General features: G+C 39.0%; 1 protein-coding gene across 4 annotated transcripts; it reads right to left on the reverse strand.

Annotated features, from left to right (window-relative positions):
• Positions 1 to 192: 192 nt before the first annotated feature.
• Positions 193 to 20,440, reverse strand: GDE1 (glycerophosphodiester phosphodiesterase 1). 4 transcript variants are annotated; one of them, XM_049638339.1, is made up of 6 exons: positions 20,020 to 20,440; positions 10,891 to 11,066; positions 7,157 to 7,262; positions 4,648 to 4,740; positions 2,560 to 2,771; positions 193 to 838 (listed from the first exon to the last, which is right to left on the reverse strand). In XM_049638339.1, the coding sequence occupies exons 1-6, from the start codon at positions 20,278 to 20,280 to the stop codon at positions 691 to 693; spliced, it is 996 nt and encodes a 331-aa protein (XP_049494296.1). In that variant the 5' UTR covers positions 20,281 to 20,440; the 3' UTR covers positions 193 to 690. The 4 variants fall into 4 exon arrangements, with proteins under 4 accessions (XP_049494296.1, XP_049494300.1, XP_049494297.1 ...); XM_049638343.1 differs by having other exon boundaries at positions 10,891 to 11,062; positions 20,020 to 20,097; XM_049638340.1 differs by lacking the exon at positions 20,020 to 20,440 and adding an exon at positions 14,357 to 14,676 and having other exon boundaries at positions 10,891 to 11,062.
• Positions 20,441 to 20,491: the final 51 nt, after the last annotated feature.

A 20,491-nucleotide genomic window follows, 5' to 3' on the forward strand; every position in this document is an offset into this window, starting at 1 on the left:
TAGTGGCTCATAGCTCTTATTTCAAGATACCATAAACAATCCCTCCGACTGGTATCAAGACTTACCTAGGGTTTTCTTTGCTATGCAATGAAGGCTCACCAGGGGCTGTTGCCTCTGGTCACTGGTCACTGGATTGCAGAGAGCGGCTTCCCTGAATTCCTAATGTCTCAGGACATTATGCTTGGTACACAGTTTTCCCTTAGTGCTCCTTTTAATGATTTTATTAGTATGGTCACAAGTTTGCTGTCTATAGTACATTGATAATGTAGCTGAATACAAATATTTTAAATAAGTAAATTACGTAAGTGTGTCAAATTTTAAAATGTCAACTTTTGAGTGATCATGCATTTCCCATGCATTTGCATCTGCAACCCCAAACTGCACAACTCAATCTGTGCTTATCCTCACTGGGTTTTGGTGTACCCATCAGCTAGGTTGGGGCAGGAACTGTTGTGCCTTTTTTGCAGACCCAGATTTTCAAGAGCAAGAGTGTTGAACTCAGGCATTCCATGGAACAAGGTGGCAAAACCAGGTTTTGCTTTGGTTCAGGTAAAAATGCAAATACCGACTATTGCTTGTGTGAGCCACCTGATCCCCCAGGGCTTGGGCTAGCACAAAGGGTATTTTGATATCCCTGCTTGAGGCCAGCAGGCAGTTTCTATACCCGGATTTCCTCCCTGGGGTAAAATTCTAGAACTGAGATGCACAGTCTTCCAACATGCTGTCAGTGATATAACTGGAACCAAGATGCGATTCGTAGTAACTTTTTTCATCAAAGGTATTAACAGTCCAAGCAACAACCTGAATGCCTTTAGCCGACCACTTCTTCAGGTAGTCCCTGGAGAAAGAGGACAAACCAATCCTGTCAGAACAAGGACCAACTGTTCCTGGTATTCACTGAGTACTAACAGTGCCCAAAAAGAGCCTCGTAACTGGTCTGTGTGTGGAATCAGAGGGAGTGTTTCAAAACCCAGTACCAGAACCTCCTCCATGTTGTTCCAGCTTACACTTCAGTGACTTACTAAAGACACCCTACACCAAAACAAAAGTCATACTGGAGGCCATACTGGCTTGCCCCCACCCATCTCCTTGGCCTCATCTTACACCATGCTCCCCCCTCCCCCTTTCCTTTTGGTGTCGCAGAATATGGATTTTCTTTCAAGTCCTTGAAAGAACTAGGCTCCTTCCTGCTGTAGCACGTTTTTGCATGTGTTTTCCCCTGTGACTTGGATCTCCACACTCCCATTCCTACTCACCCTTTTTGTTTTTAAAATGTGTATTTATTTATTTGAAGAGAGAGAGGGGGGCAGAGAGAGAGGGAGAGAGAATCCCAAGCAGGCTCGGTGCTGTCGGTGCAGAGCCTGATGTGGGGCTCGATTTCGTAGACTGTGAGGGCGTGACCTGAGCCAAAACCAAGGGTCGGACACTTAATGGACTGAGCCACCCAGGCGTCCCCTACTCACCCTTCTGATCTTAGCTTAGTTGTCACCTCCCTGGGGGATGTTTTCCCATGATTAGGTCAAATTACACAGTAAATGGACACTGTTCTCTCCTACATAGCATTTATCTTAATTGTAATTTTATATTTATTGCATTTGATTTGATTAGCAACTTCTCTTTTACTTGACTATAAATTCCATGAAGGCACATCATGGCTTTCTTTACCACAGCATCTTCAGCTTCTTAGTAATACCTTGCAAATCTGTAGGCCTACGTCAAATATTGACTGACTTGAATGCACACATACCTGAAATAACCCAAAACTAACAACTCTAATCAGCTGAAATACACAGCTATAAGATTACCACAATAAAGGTCAGAGACTGCTAGTAGGTTAGAGAATGGAAAGTTTTCTGGGAAGCAATGGAGCAGAGCCTATAATGTAGAGCAGAGCAGGAAGGAAAGTGGGAGGGGTAAGGTAGGTGCTCACAGGATGTCTTCACTGGAGCTCTGCCCTGCATCTGTGTTGCTTTTCAAAGGGAGCCAATCACAAGGACTTATAATCTATCTCTCATCATAGTTTGGCAGGTTTATTTTTTATTAGGTTTTTCTTTAAAACTAAAAACTGAGAATATTTGATCAACTTATTTTGGAAACAGTGAAGTATGTCTGAACTCTTCCCACCTAAGAAGCCAGTGGCATTCCAACTTAATAAAGCTATGGTGGGCGGGAGCCTGGGTGGCTCAGTGGGTTAAGTGTCCAACTGTTGATTTAGGCTCAGGTCATGATCCCCGGGTCATGGGATTGAGCCCTGATTAAGGCTCTGCACTGTGTGGAACCTGCTTAAGATTCTCTCCTCTTCTCTCTCTCTCTCTCTCTCTCTCTCTCTCTCTCTCTCCCCCCCTCTCTCCCCCTCTCTTCCTCCCTCCCTCCCTCCCTCCCTCCCTCTGCCCCTCCGCCCTGCTCACCCCCTCTCTCTAAAAAAATAAATATAAAGGCATGGCGGGCTTTGCGGGTGAAACCCAATTCAGGCTGTCCACTGTTAATCCTTCCTTTCCAAGAAGAGCATTCCAGGAAATTTGTCAGAAGAAGATAAAAAAAAAAAACCTTTCAACTTACGGGGATACAAAATCCTTTTGTATGAGGAAAGCTGAAATTCCACACAGGTACCACAAGATATTATGCATGCTCCAATCGAGCAAAATGTCCATTACCACAAACATGGACTGTTTCCAGTAAGTATCATAGCGTGGTTTCCCATCTCCTGTATGGCTAAGGCTCCAAGGTCTATGAGTTAAAGCTGTCACTACATTCTGATCTGTTTGTCTCATCTGAAAAGGAATTTTGCAAATTAAAATAAGCATCATATCTAAAATCTAATACCTCTCATTTTTCTTTGGATTTAGCCAATCTACTCTTTCTGATGAGGTGGCCATAATGGCCCCCATGTCTACTAAATAGATATAAACCTTTTGAGTAAATAATGTAAGGGATGTAAAGCATTTACTATACAGTATAAATAAGAACACTTCCTTCACAATCTATACCTTTAAAATGAGTAAATTACAATCTCAGGGTCAAATTTTCATGTCACAAGAATAAACTTTCTGTTGGTTATCAATTTAAATTCTGGCCAGAGATAAGTAATTAGAACTTAGTGAGGATAGAACCATGATCATTTCCAGATGAGTTGGTTAGCTTTTGATTCTTTCTAGAGAAAATGGCTGAGAAAGAGTTGTGGGGGTGGGGAAGTGGGGTGAGAAGGAAGTGAGAAGGGAGAACAGAGAGAGAAGTAGGGGTGGGGGTTGGGGACGGACAAGGAGAAATGGGGAGATGCGGATGTAATTCTTTCTGTCTGTGTTCTGTGCTCCTCTGGACAATGTAGCTTACATTGTGAAGTCCTCTGTAGTCAAGTAAGATTGGGAAACATTGACCCAAATGTTTGAAAGCCCCATGACGCTATTCATCTCAATGATAGTTTGTATCTGGATAGGTTCCACTCTTCCTGTAAAACTTTAAATGCATGCTCTGTTGGTCACTGTGAACAAGGCTACAGAACCAACTCAATATCTTGGAAACTGGTAAGTGAAGTTAAGGATTAAGCATTTAATTGCCAATTGCATAACTAAATAGTAGACGAGAATTTTTATAGAAGTATTCTAGCTAATATGTGAAGAAGTGATAGACTAAAATAATAAAATTTTGCCAGTAAATTGAGAGCTGGCTGCTGGCATCAATAGCAGCCGTAAACAACAACAAAAGAGTCAATCAGATATTTTGTGCCTCCTGATGAAAAAACTACCCTCACCTTTGAGATTCTCTTGCCAAGAATAATTGAACCTCCACTGATCAAGTCTTTTGCTCTCACTACCAATTTATAGGAAATATATACAGGGGAGGAATGTGTTAAACTGTATCATGGCGTAAGGAGCAAAATCTGGACTTGGGTAAACTCTACAAAACAACCTGGATTCTTCAATAAATACATGCAGGGAAAAGGAGAACTTACAGGTTCTAAGATTTTATATTACAGAATGTAGTCTTTATTTGGGTCCTGATTCAAATTAACAATTATAAACAACAAAAGCCATTTAAAATATTTTTTAAGACAAATGAAAAATTATATATTCACTAGATATTTCCTGATCTTAAGGGCTAAATGGTTTCAGATAGGATAATGGTTGTATTGTGGCTGTATTTTTTAAAAAGGGGAATAACTTTTTAAAGATATTTAATGCAATTTTTATGGGTGAAATGATGTGTGGAATTTACTTCGAAATAATGCTGGGGTACATAAACGGGGGTATGGATGAAACAAGCTGGGTCAAGGTTAAAGGGGGGCTCGTTATACTACCATCTACTTTTGTGCATATTTTAAATTCTCCATCATTAAGAGTTTTTTAAAAAGTTTATTCTGCTGTTACTTAGCGAGATGAAGAGGTACATAACTCCTCGTTCTGAGAGCACTTACTAAAGTAATCTGAATGAGCCTATGAACAACATAAAAGAAGGAACTTAAAGAGGAATCATGGTGTCTTAAAATAGGGTAGGAGTTCGTTCCCCTTTCTGAATTTCTCTTGTTAAAAGGAGTTTCTTAACTGAAATTCAGTTCAATTTCGCAGGCATCTAGCTTATGCTTACTTGGGCCACTTCTATGATCACCATCAACTAACATAGTATTATGTACAATAAAAATCCTGAATTTACCTTATAGATGACTTCTGGCAAGAAAGAGCAGACGATACTATTATTGTATAGTTGAGGAAACTCCATATATATTTTCTTTAGAGCATCAGTAGCCTGTAAAGCAGAGAAATTCATGTATTTTAAATTTACTTAAATGCAACAGTCTCAGCTAATAACTATTACCTATGAAGTACAACCCTACTGAATAAATTAGAACTTTACTAATATATGGGGATGTTGAAAGGAGTATGGGTAGATTCCATTATCCATTGGGAAACATCTTAAACTCACACCTACAGCAGACAGAGGGGAAACTGAGGTACTGCTGCTTTACTATTTGTTGAGAAGCTCACCCCTTTGGTCATGCTTTTGGAAGGTATGGCAGTGGAGGCTGAAAGCAAAATTTTAAACCTTTCCTTTATAACCTAGTTTAGGCACTACGAAGAGTCCTTTTATACCCATAACTCTATCATCCTCTGCCTTTCCTAGCCTAAGCATGAGCCAACCAGCCTGGGAACTACTAAGAGTACATTTGCTCAGTCCAGGGGACTGAGAGGAAATGGCATTCATCACCAACATGGAGGCAGAAACAATGGGACAAGGAAGGAACTGGGAAGAGCTGAAAGTCTTCCAATTCTTCCCAAGATGAGCAGAAGTTTCTTTTTGTAGTTGCCAGATGAGTAAATGAAGAAGAAATGATGGAGCTAAAACACTCATACTTTGTAACCTCTAGTGAATTAATAGATTTGGCCACTGGCATTAATAGCAACTAACAACAGAGGTGACTAGGTGGAGTGTAATGTTGCCATATCATAATTCTTGAAATACCACTAAGTTCTGGAAAGTCACACATACCTATAACTAAATATAAATAATAAAATGCATTCCAGAAAAGAAAAAAGAACATAGAAACTATTCATGTCATGTTTCCCCTTCACTAATGTGACAGTGTGAGTTATCCAGCCAAAGTTCTCTTGTTGTCTGAACTAATGTCTGCTTTATGTGTAACGCTTCACCAACATTTATTTAATTCTCATAACAACCCTATGTAGTTGTTTCTTTTATTATTCCCATTTTATCCATGAGGAAACTGAAGCATATCAAGGTTAAGGTTACATTTTAGTAAGTGACAGAGTTTAATCATGGTCTATTGGACTCCAAAGCCCATAATCTTGGCTCCTGGGCTCTACTATCTCTAATTTACTACACCTGTTCCTTTATACTCCCATTTTGTGAATTAGATCACTATGTTCTATCCATTGTTGCCAAACCACCTGTGAGCACCAAATCTCAAATAGCTGAATTTAAAAAATATATGTTTTCTTCTCCCCCCCCCCCCCTTATTTTAAGAGAATAAACATGAAGGCCAGTACACCGTGGTGAAATGTAGGACCTATCAGGGATCCCAATGTGGGCAATATCATCAACAAAACCTGAGATGCTCATTAAAAATACATGTTCCTTGACCCACGACCCCAGACATTTTCAGAATTTCTTCTCTAGGCGACATGGCCCAGCAATTAGTATTTTTAATAGGTATTCTTGGTGATTCAGATGTGGGCTGACTGGGACACTTACATGCATACAACTATCAGTAACATAATAATAAATGAGCCAGAGCACCATTTTCCTTTCTTCAAAAATGAGAGTCTACTGTGCTACAGTAAGGATATATACTTGGGCTCTTATTTCTGGTTTCAATGTTTCAACTATAGGCTGAAATTAAAAAAAAAAAAAAAATGACATCATCAGAATGGTGGCCATTACTGATTATAGCTTTCAAGGAAGGAAAATACCTGTAAGTTGTCCAAACGCAGAAAAAAAGCATTTGTATTTGAAAAGCTGGTTGTAAGTGAACAAATGTAATCTAAATCATATTTTCCCATTGATTTTCCATTGCAATAATATATTTTTATGAATAAAAGTATATGTTATATAATATAAGCAAAATTTTACTTAGGAATGTCATACATATTTGAAGAAATTATAATAACTTTATCATAAAAGTTCATCTACTCAAATCATAAAATAACAAAACTATACATAAGAACAGAAATCATACAAGAAGGATAACTCTAAGTAAAAGATAAATATCCTATTAGCTATCAGAAACTTTATGTATAGGAGTTCTCTTGAAATTCAGTTGATAGTTATCCATCTAAAACCGTTAACTTATCAGCCAGATGCAACTGGTCTTGTGTCTGACTCCTGAATTCTTTCTTACGAGGTTAGCCGAATGGTTTGTTCACGAAGTGCCTCTTTATGGTTTATCTTTTGTAAATGCTTTATGCAAGGAAAAGAAACCTATTTTGTGTTAGTTGTAGAATACTGGAGTTGTTAAAAGGTTCCATCAAAGGTTAAAAGTTCCATAATTTACTATTTCCCTAAAGATGTGGAGCTGTGCATTGCAAACTTCCAATAAGCAAATATAATTTATAAAAATAACATAAGAAGGATAAGTAACAAAATATATAGTTAATTTTGGAAGTGACTAGCGATTAAATTGTGAAGTCTGTGGTATAAACTGTACCATATTTGCATGGCCCTTGACATCAAAGAAGATTGTGAGGTTATAGTTTAGGCACTCTGCAACAGCTTCTCTCAGGGTAGGGATCTTTTCATCAGGGAAATCATTCCTATAAGAGAGGGAAAAGGAATAGTGTATTGCAGGAAAAAGACAAAGATAAAAGTTTAGTGAAACAGACATCTGACAAATGTCTCCCAACCAACAGGAAAGTGTGTTTTCCCTGACTTCCTTTCTTTAACCATACCGAAGTCTAAGGATACTTTGCTTTAAGTCCTTAAACCAGATTAGATATTCTTGACCAAAGAAGAGCAACAAGAACAAAAATCATTTAATTTTTATGAAATTACTAGTTTATGATATAATTAGTAACTCTACTCACAGAAGGGCACAATATAATGCCACCTCGGGAGAACTTGAAACTTAAATTTAAGACTGTAATTGCCCTAATAGAACCTTATGCAGGAGAAATTCCCACGAATATATAAATCTGTTCACTGTATTGTACACTTATGTGCAACTGTTTAAAATAATCTTCTATACATAATTTTCTGATAAAAGAAAGTTAAGTGCCTGATATGTAAGAAATCTGCTTTTCTCAGATAATGAAATTTCATTCTGCACGATTTAACTTCTGTTTATTCGACCGTATCATTTCAACTGTAGTATTTTGGCTAAAAAAAAAAAAAAAGATAATTTAAAGAGTATAGGCAATTCTGCCAGCCATTCTACTCAATGCCTATTCCATGGGAGTGAGAGAAGAGACATGAATTTGCTATTCCTTTGGCCAGTCTTAGTTTCCATGCCCCTTCTCATGATGAGCCTCTCACAGCATTGAGGATAGTTCTAGAGAAAATACCTATTTTTCCTACAACATGGTCCCTAAACACAAGCCTATTACTTCATTTGGTGTTCAAACAAAGAAAATGCAACAAGTCCCAACTGTAGGACAGACTGGCTGAGTTAAAGACATTGAGATGGTATACTGACTCCAAGCGCATACCTTTTTTCCCCTGAAGTTAGAAAGGTGTTTCATTAGTTCTTAGTGTCTGTTTTTCATTACAGATTAGAAAAAAAAACCCAAAAAACAAAAAAAAAACCAACTATGTACAGTGATGTAGTGTAATACAGTAATGGGGGATGGTTACCCAGAGGATATTTCTCATTTGATTTTCCTTCTTTGTCTAGAGGTTTTTTGTGAGTTAAAATTTTTTCACATATTCCTTTCTTTAGAACGCACTGGAGTATAAGGAAAAGTGAACGTTTTTTAGGCACGTTAATGAATGAATAGTTTTCTACACATGTTCTGTTGTAGTTCCATTAAATGAAAGCACTAAAACAAATTAATATATTATTTAATGTGTATATTAATACAGTCAAGCCTATTAACATACAGAAAGTCAATTAGCAAATCAAGACTTAGAGCAATGCCTTAAAGGGGATTGTATAACTTTTCTAAGGTTCCTCCCTGCCATCCCCTCTCCCTCTGCCAAATCATTCAACTTCTCTAACTTGGAAAGTTTACAGAATTATGGAATATGATCATGAAGAATTTAGCCATTGGTCTTTTTTTTTTTTTTTTTTTTTTACTAAACTTGTCGCCCTACATTTAGCCCCTTGTAATTATAGACATTCTCTAGAATCCAGAATTTGGATTTTATTTAAGGGTAGCAGCTTACATGATAGACTCCAACATTTTCAAACAGTGGTTTCTCGCCTCTATGGATTTCCAGAATCATTACAGGTAATTTTTGATGACTCTGGCTGAAAGTTTATCAATTTTGTTTATCTTTTCAAAGAATCCTCTTTTGGTTTCATTGATCTTTTCTATTTGTTTTTTTGGTCTCTAGTTCATTTGTTTCTGCTCTGATGTTAATTATTTCCTTCCTTCTACTCACCTTGGGCTTTGTTTGTTCTTCTTTTGCTAGTTCCTTTAAGTGTAAGGCTTGATTGTTTGATATTTTTCTTTTTCTTGAGATAGACCTGTATTGCTGTAAATTTCCCTCTTAGAACTGCTTTTGTTGTGTCCCAAAGATTTTGGACTGTTGTGTTTTCATCTGTCTCCATATATTTTTAAATTTCTTCCTTGATTTCTTTGTTGACTCATTAGTTGTTCAGTAGCATGTCATTTAGCCTCTACATGTCTGTGTATTTCCCAATTTTTTCTTGTGACTGATTTCTAGTTTTATACCATTATGGTCAGAAAAGATGCGTGATATGAATTCTTAAATGCATGATATGATCTTCTTAAATTTACCGAGGCTTGTTTTGTGGTCTAACGTGTGATCTATCCTAGAGAGGGCTCCATGGGCACTTGAAAGAATGTATATTCTGTTGTTTTGGATGTTATGTTCTGCATGTATCTGTTATATCCATCTGACCTAACATGTTGTTCAAAGACTGTTTCCTTGTTGATTTTCTGCCTTGATGATCTATCCACAATATCATACCTCCTTAAAGGATTTTAAAGGTGATGATGACCCTAAGCATATTTTCCTTTAATTGTTGACTTTGAAGCCAACATTTTATTAGCTACGATGTCACTGCAGTATTAAAACCTGCCTTTCTCTTGCATATAGCAGAACAATGAAATAAAGAGCAATTCCAGAGCCTGCACTTAGAACTTTCAACCATTAACAATATTCTTTCTTGATTAAGGTATAATTTCCTTTGTTTGACTTTTTTTTTTTTTTAATGTTTATTTATTTTTGAGAGAGAGAGAGAGAGAGAGAGAGAGCGAGTGAGCGCAGACAGGGGAGGGGCAGAAAGAGAGGGAGACACAGAATCAGAAGCAGGTTCCGGGCTCCTAGCTGTTAGCACAGAGCCTGATGTGAGGTTCGAACTCACAAACTGTGAGATCATAACCTGAGCCGAAGTTGGATGCTCAACCGACTGAGCCACTCTGGCGCCCCTATTTGTAATTTCTTTCAGATCCTAGGAAAATAAAGTCTAAATCTTTTATGGAGGACTATAACATAATCACTGGGTTGAATACTCAAGGAGTATTGATCATTGTCCAGAGAACTGATACAAGATGAGTAACAATGAGCACACATTTTGGGAGGGATTTAAATAACCACATTCCAAAGTTTATTACCCAGTATACTAATTCCAATGTGTTTATAGCTGTTAATGGTGGGAATGGTGTGGGTTCTGTGATCGTTCACTTTTGGGAAACATTAAATTGAAGGTAAGAATTGTTGATGTGGACTGTTTGTCCCCAAGGGGAACATCTAGAATATAGTGCTTGATCTGAGTTAATCACAGAACCTTTTTCTTGTGGAATATCTTACAGGACTAGTTCTGATATATATATACATATATATATATATATATGTGTGTGTGTGTGTGTGTGTGTGTGTGTGTATGTATATATATTTATACATATATAAATAGATATATAATTTTTTGTATATATATGTATATTTTATATATATAAAATTTATATGACAGTACAGAGTAATTGTCTAATGTTAGTAATGTTAGTGACTAGATAGAGTATTGTCTTGAGAATAATTCCAAAGCCAAATTTGGCCTCAGTGGGAAAAGATGAAAAACATCCATGCCTTATTTCTGTTGTTTCTGGCACCGTGCTCATTACTTGGGAAACCTGTATACAGTTCAAAACAAAACACAACAGAACAATTTTCCTGGAGAAGATGTGATTAGAAGGTGCCAGTGTCTTTCTGTGATCTCCAACAAAGCTGAAAGGTACATTTAAGTGACAATGAACCACTTACCTTAACCTGTGATTTGCTGCAGGATTAAGCTTCCTAATTTGTTCAAACGTCAAGTCACACAATCGACCAGTACCATCGGTCGTCCTATCAACTGTGTTATCATGCATTAAGACAGGAATCCCGTCGGAAGTAAACTCAATGTCCAACTCCACACCTGTTGCTCCATTCTTAGCTGCCTTAACAAAAACATCAACAATATTAATGGCAAGTGGCCAAGGTCACTTTACAATCTAAATGCTCCAGACAACCAACAGGGCTAGCTAAGGAGACAGCTTCTCTTACCGATTCCTTCCCCTTCCTGTAACAAATAGCAACCCATCCAGTTCCAGTTTCTACTTTTCCAGATGATATAACCTTCCTTCAACCTGCACACTTAGGGATTCCTCAAACGCTTCAAATTCCCCACCCATGGTAGTAGATGGAGAGGTTTCTGGAACTAAGTTTTCTTTGGTTGCTTTAACTCTTTGGGCCATTAATGGCTCACAATTACAAATATTTAGACAAATTCCATGTTTACCTATACTCTGTTTGGTACAGCATCTCTGATTACCCTGTGTTTGTTGATTAGCTGTATATTGCACTACTTCGGCATAAACAGGATGAGCCAGGGTTTTGTTGGTTTAACTCTACCTTCTGTATCAGAAACACCAGGCCTGCTTCTAGGGGACATTACATTTGTTTATGTGAGCAGCACTGGCCGTTGGCCAACAAGCTGGTAAGCACGATAAGGTACACTAGAATTTATCTACAAAGAGAACGTGAACATTAGAATATATAAAAAGAGAACCTGAGCACGCTCCTCTGAGACACGCTAGCCCACATTTGGTTCCCTGGCTTGTCACAATGAAGACATGAAATGCTCACCACGATCAAGATTTTAAATTAAAAAAAAAAAAATTAATTATGCAAACACCCAGAGCAGTATACAGCAAAAAAGACTTCACAGATGTTAATATTTTGCCGTATTTCCTTCTATCTCTTGCTGCCCTAAAACACAGTAATAGTTACTATTTAATAAGCCTTTTCTATATAGTCAGGCACTATTCTAAGTGCTTTAAATGTATTAACTCATTTGATTCTTGCCATATTTGGGTAGGTACTATTGATATTCTCATTTTCAGATGAGGAAACAGAGATTAAGAAACTTGCTCTGGGTTGTACAAACTAGGACACAGTAGAGGCTGTACTCTTAACCACTAGATGTTTACTACTGACCCTACAGATAGAGTGAAATTTCTCCCCCTTCTTCTCCATCTTCAAGTTGATGTGCATCATTCCTGTGCCATTCCCTTACAGGTCTTTATGTATTTGCTACATACATAATTACAATTAAGTACCTGGAAATGGTGTACAACTCTGTACCAGTGCACAGTAGACATTCAATAAATGTTAGCCGTTGCTATTTATTGTGTTCTTTTTAACACATTTTTAATTGTAACATGGTTGAATTTATCAGTCATGTCCTTTATGGGCATAGATTATTCTACCTTATTTAAATCCTTTCCTACCTCTATTTATAAAGATATAACACAACTATATTTTCTTCTAAGCTTCCAAGTTTGACGTCCACATTATGACCAAGATTTTCCCCATCTAAAAATCCCAATTCTATCACTCACTGGCTGTGTCATCTATTTACTTATCATACTCTAAGCTCAGTTTCATCCTTTTTAAGATGATACTTTTCTAATGATCTTAAGAGTTGTGAAGATTTAGAAAGAATGCATGTAAATTACCAAGCTTGGTGCCTGGCTCGAGGTTGGCTCTCAACGTAAGTTTTGATTCAGAAAACACATCTCAGAGAAAAAGCCATTACAATAATGATTACATCTTATACTGGTTAAAAAGTTTATTGTTTTATAAGATTAAAAGATATCTTTTCTAAACTAAAGACAATAGTACATTGGGAAATCAATATGGATTATATCATTTATGACATAAAACAAGATGACATTTTCAGTATTCACAGTGCAACTGTCTCACTGTGACACAAATGTTCTCCTTAGTCCTTGAGGCGGGCACTATAATTAGGTTCAATTATATCTGTATTCATTAGGGCCATCTTTATTTGGTTGCAATACAAGAAATAACAATGGGGAGACGTTGTATCTTAGCAAGATTACTAGAACTAATGAGTTCATTTATTTGTCTTTTCTAAGTAGTTTATGAAGGCCCAAACAAAAGCTTTATAAAAGAAATCACCATATTAGAGTTTCTCAGACCAGATCTTCTAATGGCTGCATTCAACTTTCTTTACCAGGACTTTTATGTTATTCCAGATACAGAGGCAAAAAGGTAAGCTCCTGATTCTAATTCATGTATCAGTATATAATTCGTACTCATCTTTTCATTTATAACAATTCCTTATAATAGTATCTTTTCTTCTATACATACAAAATTTCACATAAAACATTCACATAAAATTTCACACAAAAACATTAAATTTCACATAAACAAGTTTATAAAAACATTGCAATTTTATTAAAACTTTATTTTATGTTAAATGTATTTATTTTAAAAAATTAAAATAAAATTTATTTTATTTAAAATGAAATAATTTAGGGGCGCCTGGGTGGCTCAGTCGGTTGAGCGTCCGACTTCGGCTCAGGTCATGATCTCACGGTCCATGAATTCAAGCCCCGCGTTGGGCTCTGTGCTGACAGCTCAGAGCCTGGAGTCTGCTTTGGATTCTGTGTCCCCCTCTCTCTCTGCCCTCCCCTGCTCATGCTCTCTCTCGCCCTCTCTCTCAAAAATGAATAGACATTAAAAAAAAAAAATCTTAAAAAAAATAAAATGAAATAATTTATTTTAAAATTATACTAATAGTTTAAGTAATAGAATAGCACAGTGTAGTATAGTAATAGCAATCAGATCAATAGTTGCCTTGGGGCAGAGGGGTGAGTGGGGGATTAACTCCAAAGAGAGCACAAAGGAACTTTCTGGGGTGATGGATATAGATTAAGATAGTGGTTACCCAGGTGTATGTATTTATCAAAACTAATCAAACTGTACAATGAAAATGTCTCTTTTATTAATGTAAATTATACTTTGATAAAGTTGGTTTTAAAACTATTTGCTTTAACAAATTCATTATACTTATATGACTTTTTAACTGTTTCATTGAAAAGTACGTTTTAAATATCCATCACTATACTGTAACTTCACTTAAAGAACTTCATTTGTGTTGACTGATAATGAAAACCACAGATTCCACTACTAAAACACAGAACGGCAGTGTTTTTTGGTGTATAATTCATCCATGTACAATTCAGTGGTTTTTATTATATTCACAGAGCTGTGCAACCATCACCACAATTTTAGAACATTTTCATCACCTCAAAAAGAAACTGTGTGTCCATTAGCAATCCACATTCCCTGGCCCCTCTAAGTCCCTCTATCTCTATGGATTTGCCCCTTCTAGACACTTTATTTATTTATTTTTATTATTTTTTAAAGGTTTACTTACTTATTTTGGGATAGAAAGAGAGAAAGAGAGAGAGAGGGCGAGAGAGAGAGAGAGACAGTGAGCACATGAGCAGGGGAGGGGTAGAGAAAGAGGGAGAGAGAATCCCAAGCAGGTTCCGTGTTCTGTCAGCACAAAGCCTGATGCAAGACTCGATCTCACAAACCATGAGCCCAAATCAAGGGTCAAATGCTAAACAGGATGAGCCACCCAGGCACCCCTAAACATTTTATTTAATACAATTATATAATATGCAGTCTTCTGTGACTGGCTTTTTTCACTTAGCATGTTTCTTTTTTTTTTATTTTTTTCAACGTTTTTATTTTTTATTTTTTATTTATTTTTGGGACAGAGAGAGACAGAGAATGAACGGGGGAGGGGCAGAGAGAGAGGGAGACACAGAATCGGAAACACGCTCCAGGCTCCGAGCCATCAGCCCAGAGCCTGACGCGGGGCTCGAACTCACGGACCGCGAGATCGTGACCTGGCTGAAGTCGGACGCTTAACCGACTGCGCCACCCAGGCGCCCCTGTTTCTTTTTTTTTTAATGTTTATTTTTGAGAGAGAGACAGAGCGCCACCAGCAGGGGAAGGGAAGAGAGAGAGAGAGACAGAACCTAAAGCAGGTTCCAGGCTCCGAGCTGTCAGCACAGGGCTGGATGTGGGGCTTGAACTGACAAATCGGGAGATGATGACCTGAGCCGAAGTCGGACGAAGTCAGATGCTTAACTGACTGAGCCACCCAAGCACCCCTCACTTAGTATGTTTCTAAGGTTCATTCATGTTGTAATATGTATCAGGACATCATTCTTTTTTCTTGCCAAATACTATTCCATTGTATGGACATATCACATTTTATTTATCCATTCACCAGCTGATGGATATTTCTGTTGTTTGAATCTACGAACAAGTTTTTGCATGATGTATGTTTTAAGATGATAACTCTATGTTTAACCTTTTAAGGAACTGCCAGACTGTTTGCCCCACTGGTAGTGTATGAAGGTTCCAATTTCTCCACAACCTTGTCGAAACTTGTTATTGTCTGTCTGTTATAGCCACCCTAATAGGTATTTCATTGTGGCTTTGATTTCTATTTTCCTGATGGCTGATAATGTTGAGTATCTATCCTTATGGATTTATTGGGTATTAATACATCACAGTCCTACCAACAAATACTTACTGAGTGCCTATGAGATAGGAGGTACTGTTTTAAGAAGTGAGGAGACAGTGGTGAACAAGAAAGAAAAGGATTATGGATCTTATATTTCAGTAGGGAGAAACAGATTACAAACATGTTACATGTAAATTATGATGGTGACAAATGTTTTGAAAAAGAAAACAGAGAGTAATGTGAAGGTTAAGGCAGGTGAGGGTCACTAGACAAGGCCGCCAAGGAAGGCCTAAGAATATGACATCTGAGGGGCGCCTGGGTGGCTCAGTCGGTTGAGCGTCCGACTTCAGCTTAGGGTCATGATCTCACGGTCTGTGAGTTCGAGCCCCGCATCGGGCTCTGTGCTGACAGCTCAGAGCCTGGAGCCTACTTCGGATTCTGTGTCTCCCTCTCTTTCGCCCCCTCCCCTACTCGTGCTGTCTGTCAAAAATAAACATTAAAAAAAATATATATATATGACATCTGAGCTGAGGCCTTAATGATCAAAGGGAGAAAAACCATACAAAGAGTTTCCAAGTAAAAGAAATAGCAAGTATAATAGAAAGACCACAATGTAGGATGGAGTCACAAAGTGTTGACTGTGTACCCAAATCTATTCCCCTTCTTTCCTGCTCGTAGAGACCTATTCTTGCCCCATTTTTCAGCTTTCTCTTGTGTTTGGAGTAAGTGAACTAATTCCAAACCCTCTGTGTGTGTGTGTGTGTGTGTGTGTGTGTGTAGGATGGAGGCTTCTGGGAAAGAGGGATTGAGAGTGGATGGTGTAATGTGTAAGAATGGGGCTGCAATGAGGAAGACTAGTAAATATGCTGCAGATGGCAGAGCAGACAGATCGACACAACCTGAGTCCCATGATTACAAATTGAATAGCTGAGGGGCATCTGGGTGGCTCAGTTGGTTGAGTGTCTGACTTCGGTTCAGGTCATGATCTAGCAGTTTGTGAGTTTGAGCCCCGCTGCTGTGCTGACAGCTGCTTCAGATTCTGTGTCTCCTCTTTCTGCCTCTCCACCACTCTCACTCTGTCTCTCTCAAAATAAATAAACATTAAAAAGTTTTTTCAAAAAACATAAATTGAACAGCTGAACAAACCATCCTAGAAGTCCCCTCTCCCACATATTCTTGTTATGTGAGATACTAAGTCCTCTTATTGTTTGAGGTGTTTGAAGTTAGAGTCTCTATTACATGAAGCCAAAAGCATCCTAATAAGCACCCAGGGTGGCTGGAACAGAGAACAGGGGCTTTGAAAAAGATATAAGATAGAAGGTGTTCAAATTTTATTTAATCCCAGTAGAGAACCACTGGAGGATTGTAAATAAGAGCTGGGCATAATCTGATTTATACTTTTAAAGCTGCACTCTGGCTCCTGTGCAGAGAATGGACTGTGGGTATAATTAAATTCCTCAGTCACTGTTTATAATCATGTATCTGTTTTTGGAATATACTTATTTAACTTCTCTCAAGTTTTTCCTTCTATATCAATTTTATAATCTACCAGAAATTCTACCATTCTCAGAATGTCTTTCCTGATGTTTTACATAGTAAGATGCTTTAGAATATAAATTATGAGCTGCAAACATACAAAGGGAGGAAGAACGGGACAAAAAACAAACTTTGATGGAAATAAACTACATGTGCCTTTCAAAGCTGAGAGAGGATTCGACTTTATCTTCTGCAGTCTGTATTCAGCAGCTAAATTTTGTTATAGAATAAAAAGTTCATCGATATTCAAACAAGTTGAACACAATTCATTTCCTCTTAAGACCAGGAATCAACTTGGCACAATGTTTATTACACATATTAAAGATATGCACAACCCAAACATGAATGGAAATTACTATAATTCCCTTAGAACACAACAGGATATGAAACACTATATGTGTATGTGTATTTCACATACATACTTCCTCGTTTAATATGATTAATATTCAGTCAAATGTGTTCCTGGCCAAACCACTACATCATTGATAAATACTTAGGAATGCCTTCTGTGTTCAATTAACACTGAGTTACACTTTAAGGCAACTTACATAAAGGTTAGTTGAAATGGAAGCCAATGGCAATTATGTACTTTTTTCCTTATAATTATCTTTCTTTTCATGACAATTCTCCTGTATAGCTATGTTACTTCACCTGAACTATTTGAGTGTAAGACAGAACGTAAAATACATTCTTCAATATCTTTATATTTATTTATTTTTATTTATTTTTAAGGATTTTATTTATTTATTTTAATGTTTATTTATATTTGAGGGAGAGAGAAAGAGCATGAGAAGGGGAGGGGCAAAGAGAGAGGGAGACACAGAATTTGAAGTAGGCTCCAGGCTCTAGACTCTGAGGTGTCAGCACAGAGCCCGATGCGGGGCTCAAACTCACCAACTGTGAGATCATGACCTGAGCCAAAGTCGGACGCTTAACTAACTGAGCCACCCAAGCATCCCAGTATTTTATTTTTAAGTAATCTCTACACCCAGCACGGGGCTGGAACTCACAACCTTGAGATCAAGAGTCGCATGCTCTTCCAAATGAGCCAGCCAAGCGCCCCTTCCCTAGGTTCTTTGTGATGGAAGGGAGACAGAGCACCTTTTCTAGCTTTCTATTTAAAAATAAATAGAAAGATATTAAATCGCCTGGATGACTCTGTCGGTAGAGCATGCTACTTGATCTCGGGGTTGTGAGCTTGAGCCCCACGTTGGGTGTAGAGATTACTAAAAAAAACAAAAACAAAGAAAAGCCCCACAAAGAACCAAGGGGAAAGAAGCATAAGAGAAGTCTAACTTGGTTTACTAACATAGAGTCAGGTGTCCTCCACTAAATTAAAAGCTGCCTTCCTGACCCCCTTCCTTCTTCAAACTTAAAATTTTTTACATTTACACTGAGCTGATTTTTTTTTAAATTTTTTTTTTAATGTTTATTTATTTTTGAGACAGAGAGAGACAGAGCATGAATGGGGGAGGGTCAGAGAGAGAGGGAGACACAGAATCCGAAGCAGGCTCCAGGCTCTGAGCTGTCAGCACAGAGCCCAATGCGGGGCTTGAACTCAGGACTGCGAGATCATGACCTGAGCTGAAGTCGGACACTTAACCGACTGAGCCACCCAGGCGCCCCACTGAGCTGATTTTGAAAATGAAGGCCATCTTTAGATTATTGGCCTAAAAAGCTTACATTTGTGGAGGTTATCATGGGCCAAGCACTTTCTGCGGACTACCTCACTGAATTATATAGCCTATTAGGTGGATACCAATATCACTCCCATTTTACAGATAGGGAAACTGAAGTCAGGGGGGGAGGGTAGAGTGAAGAAAGGTGCCCTGATGGTGTCTTGTTTCCACACCCTACTGGAGACCCAATTGGGACACAAAAGCTTTAACTTGCTCGTTATGTAATACTGTCTGTCCCTAGCTAGATAGCGAGTCCAAGTTTTTACATCCCGGAACACGGTCTAATCTCTGACAAAGAAAAGCACTGGGGCTTGGAACCAGAAGGCTGAATTCTAGAAGGAGCTGCATGTATTTGAGTCAGTTTTCCTACCCATTCAGTGTTAAAATAATCTCTCAAAGAAATGTGAGGAAGAGATGTACTTCCACAGATGCAAAAGCGCCTGTATAAGTGTAAATCTCTCTTACTATGCAAACTATCATTATGAAGTCAGGAGGGGGACTGCCAGGAGCTTGGAGGGAGCAAGAGTCTCAGGAGAGCTTGTGAACAAGAGGCAGAAATTGGATCAAGAGTCCAGCTGCTGGGGCTGTCTGGCATAAACTGTGTGTTTGGAGAAGAAGGTGATAAGGAGAGAGATAATTTGGAGGACAAGCAAACACAGCTCCTGTGAATGTGATCCATTTAGAATAAACTCAACTACTGCCAGAGACTGTACTTAATCTGGCCACATTTCCTCCTTCATTTGCCAGTCTTTGTTCTTGTTCCTTGAAGTCAGATCACATAGTGTATAGTCTCACCTGAACTTTCCAACATCATCCCCACCTCCCGGCTTTTCAACTCGCTCTTCTCCTTTCCTGGAACACATTTCTCCCAGATCTAAGGCTGGCTCCTTTCACAATCCCAGTTTCAGCTCAAGACATGTCTTCTGAGAGGATTTTTCTGATTACTCTATCCAAAATAGCCCAAGTCCTCTTCCCAGTCATTCCTTATCCCGCTACCCTATTTCTTTATTACACTTTTCACTCTCTTAAAGTATCTCACTTGTGTATTGTTTAAGGCGGATTTCCCCCATCCCAGCGCAAGCTCTGTGAAAGCCGAGGCCCTTTCTGTCTTGTTTAGGAGTGTGTCCTCAGTGCCTGGCATATAGCAAATATGTAGGTATTTGCTGTGTTATATAAATAAGTTGGGAGATTTCTGACTTCAGAGGGATAGACGGCCACTGGGATATATTCCCTGTGTACGAAAGGTATCATGAGAATACTGGAGAACCTTCGGAAGGTCAAGCAGAAGTACAACCTCCCAGGAGGGGCGGGGGTGGCGGGCGCGAGGCGTGGGGGACTCACCAACCGAATGGCCGCTAGCGTGTTCTCGGGCGCGTCGTGGCTGCCGCCGCGGTGAGCGATGGCGGAAACGCGGTCCCGCGGCTTGAGCACCTGCAGGGCTCTGCGGGAGGGCACAGGCTCAAAGCTGAACAGGCGCAGCAAGAGGTAGAGGCTGCCGGTGAAGAGGCAGGCATTGAAGGGACTACGCGTTACCAGCAGGAGCAGCAGTAGCAGGAAGGAGAAGGGGCCCAGGAGGCCCCCCTGTTCCTCCCACAGCCACATGCCGGCGCCCGCACCGGCACGGACAGGAGTCCCGGACCCGCCGGGCTCCCGGACAAAAGCGAGAAGCGAGGCCGAAAGCCCAAGACACTCGCCGCAGAGGGAACCCTCTTAGGGGACCAGCGCCGCACAATGGCGGCGGCGGCCCCATCCGGAGAGGGAGGCAGCTGTTCAGCCAATCAGGGTGGGGGATCTGCAGAGCTCGGGGGCGGAA

Source organism: Panthera uncia, chromosome E3, assembly GCF_023721935.1.
Source record: "Panthera uncia isolate 11264 chromosome E3, Puncia_PCG_1.0, whole genome shotgun sequence".
Taxonomy (NCBI): Eukaryota; Metazoa; Chordata; class Mammalia; order Carnivora; family Felidae; genus Panthera; species Panthera uncia.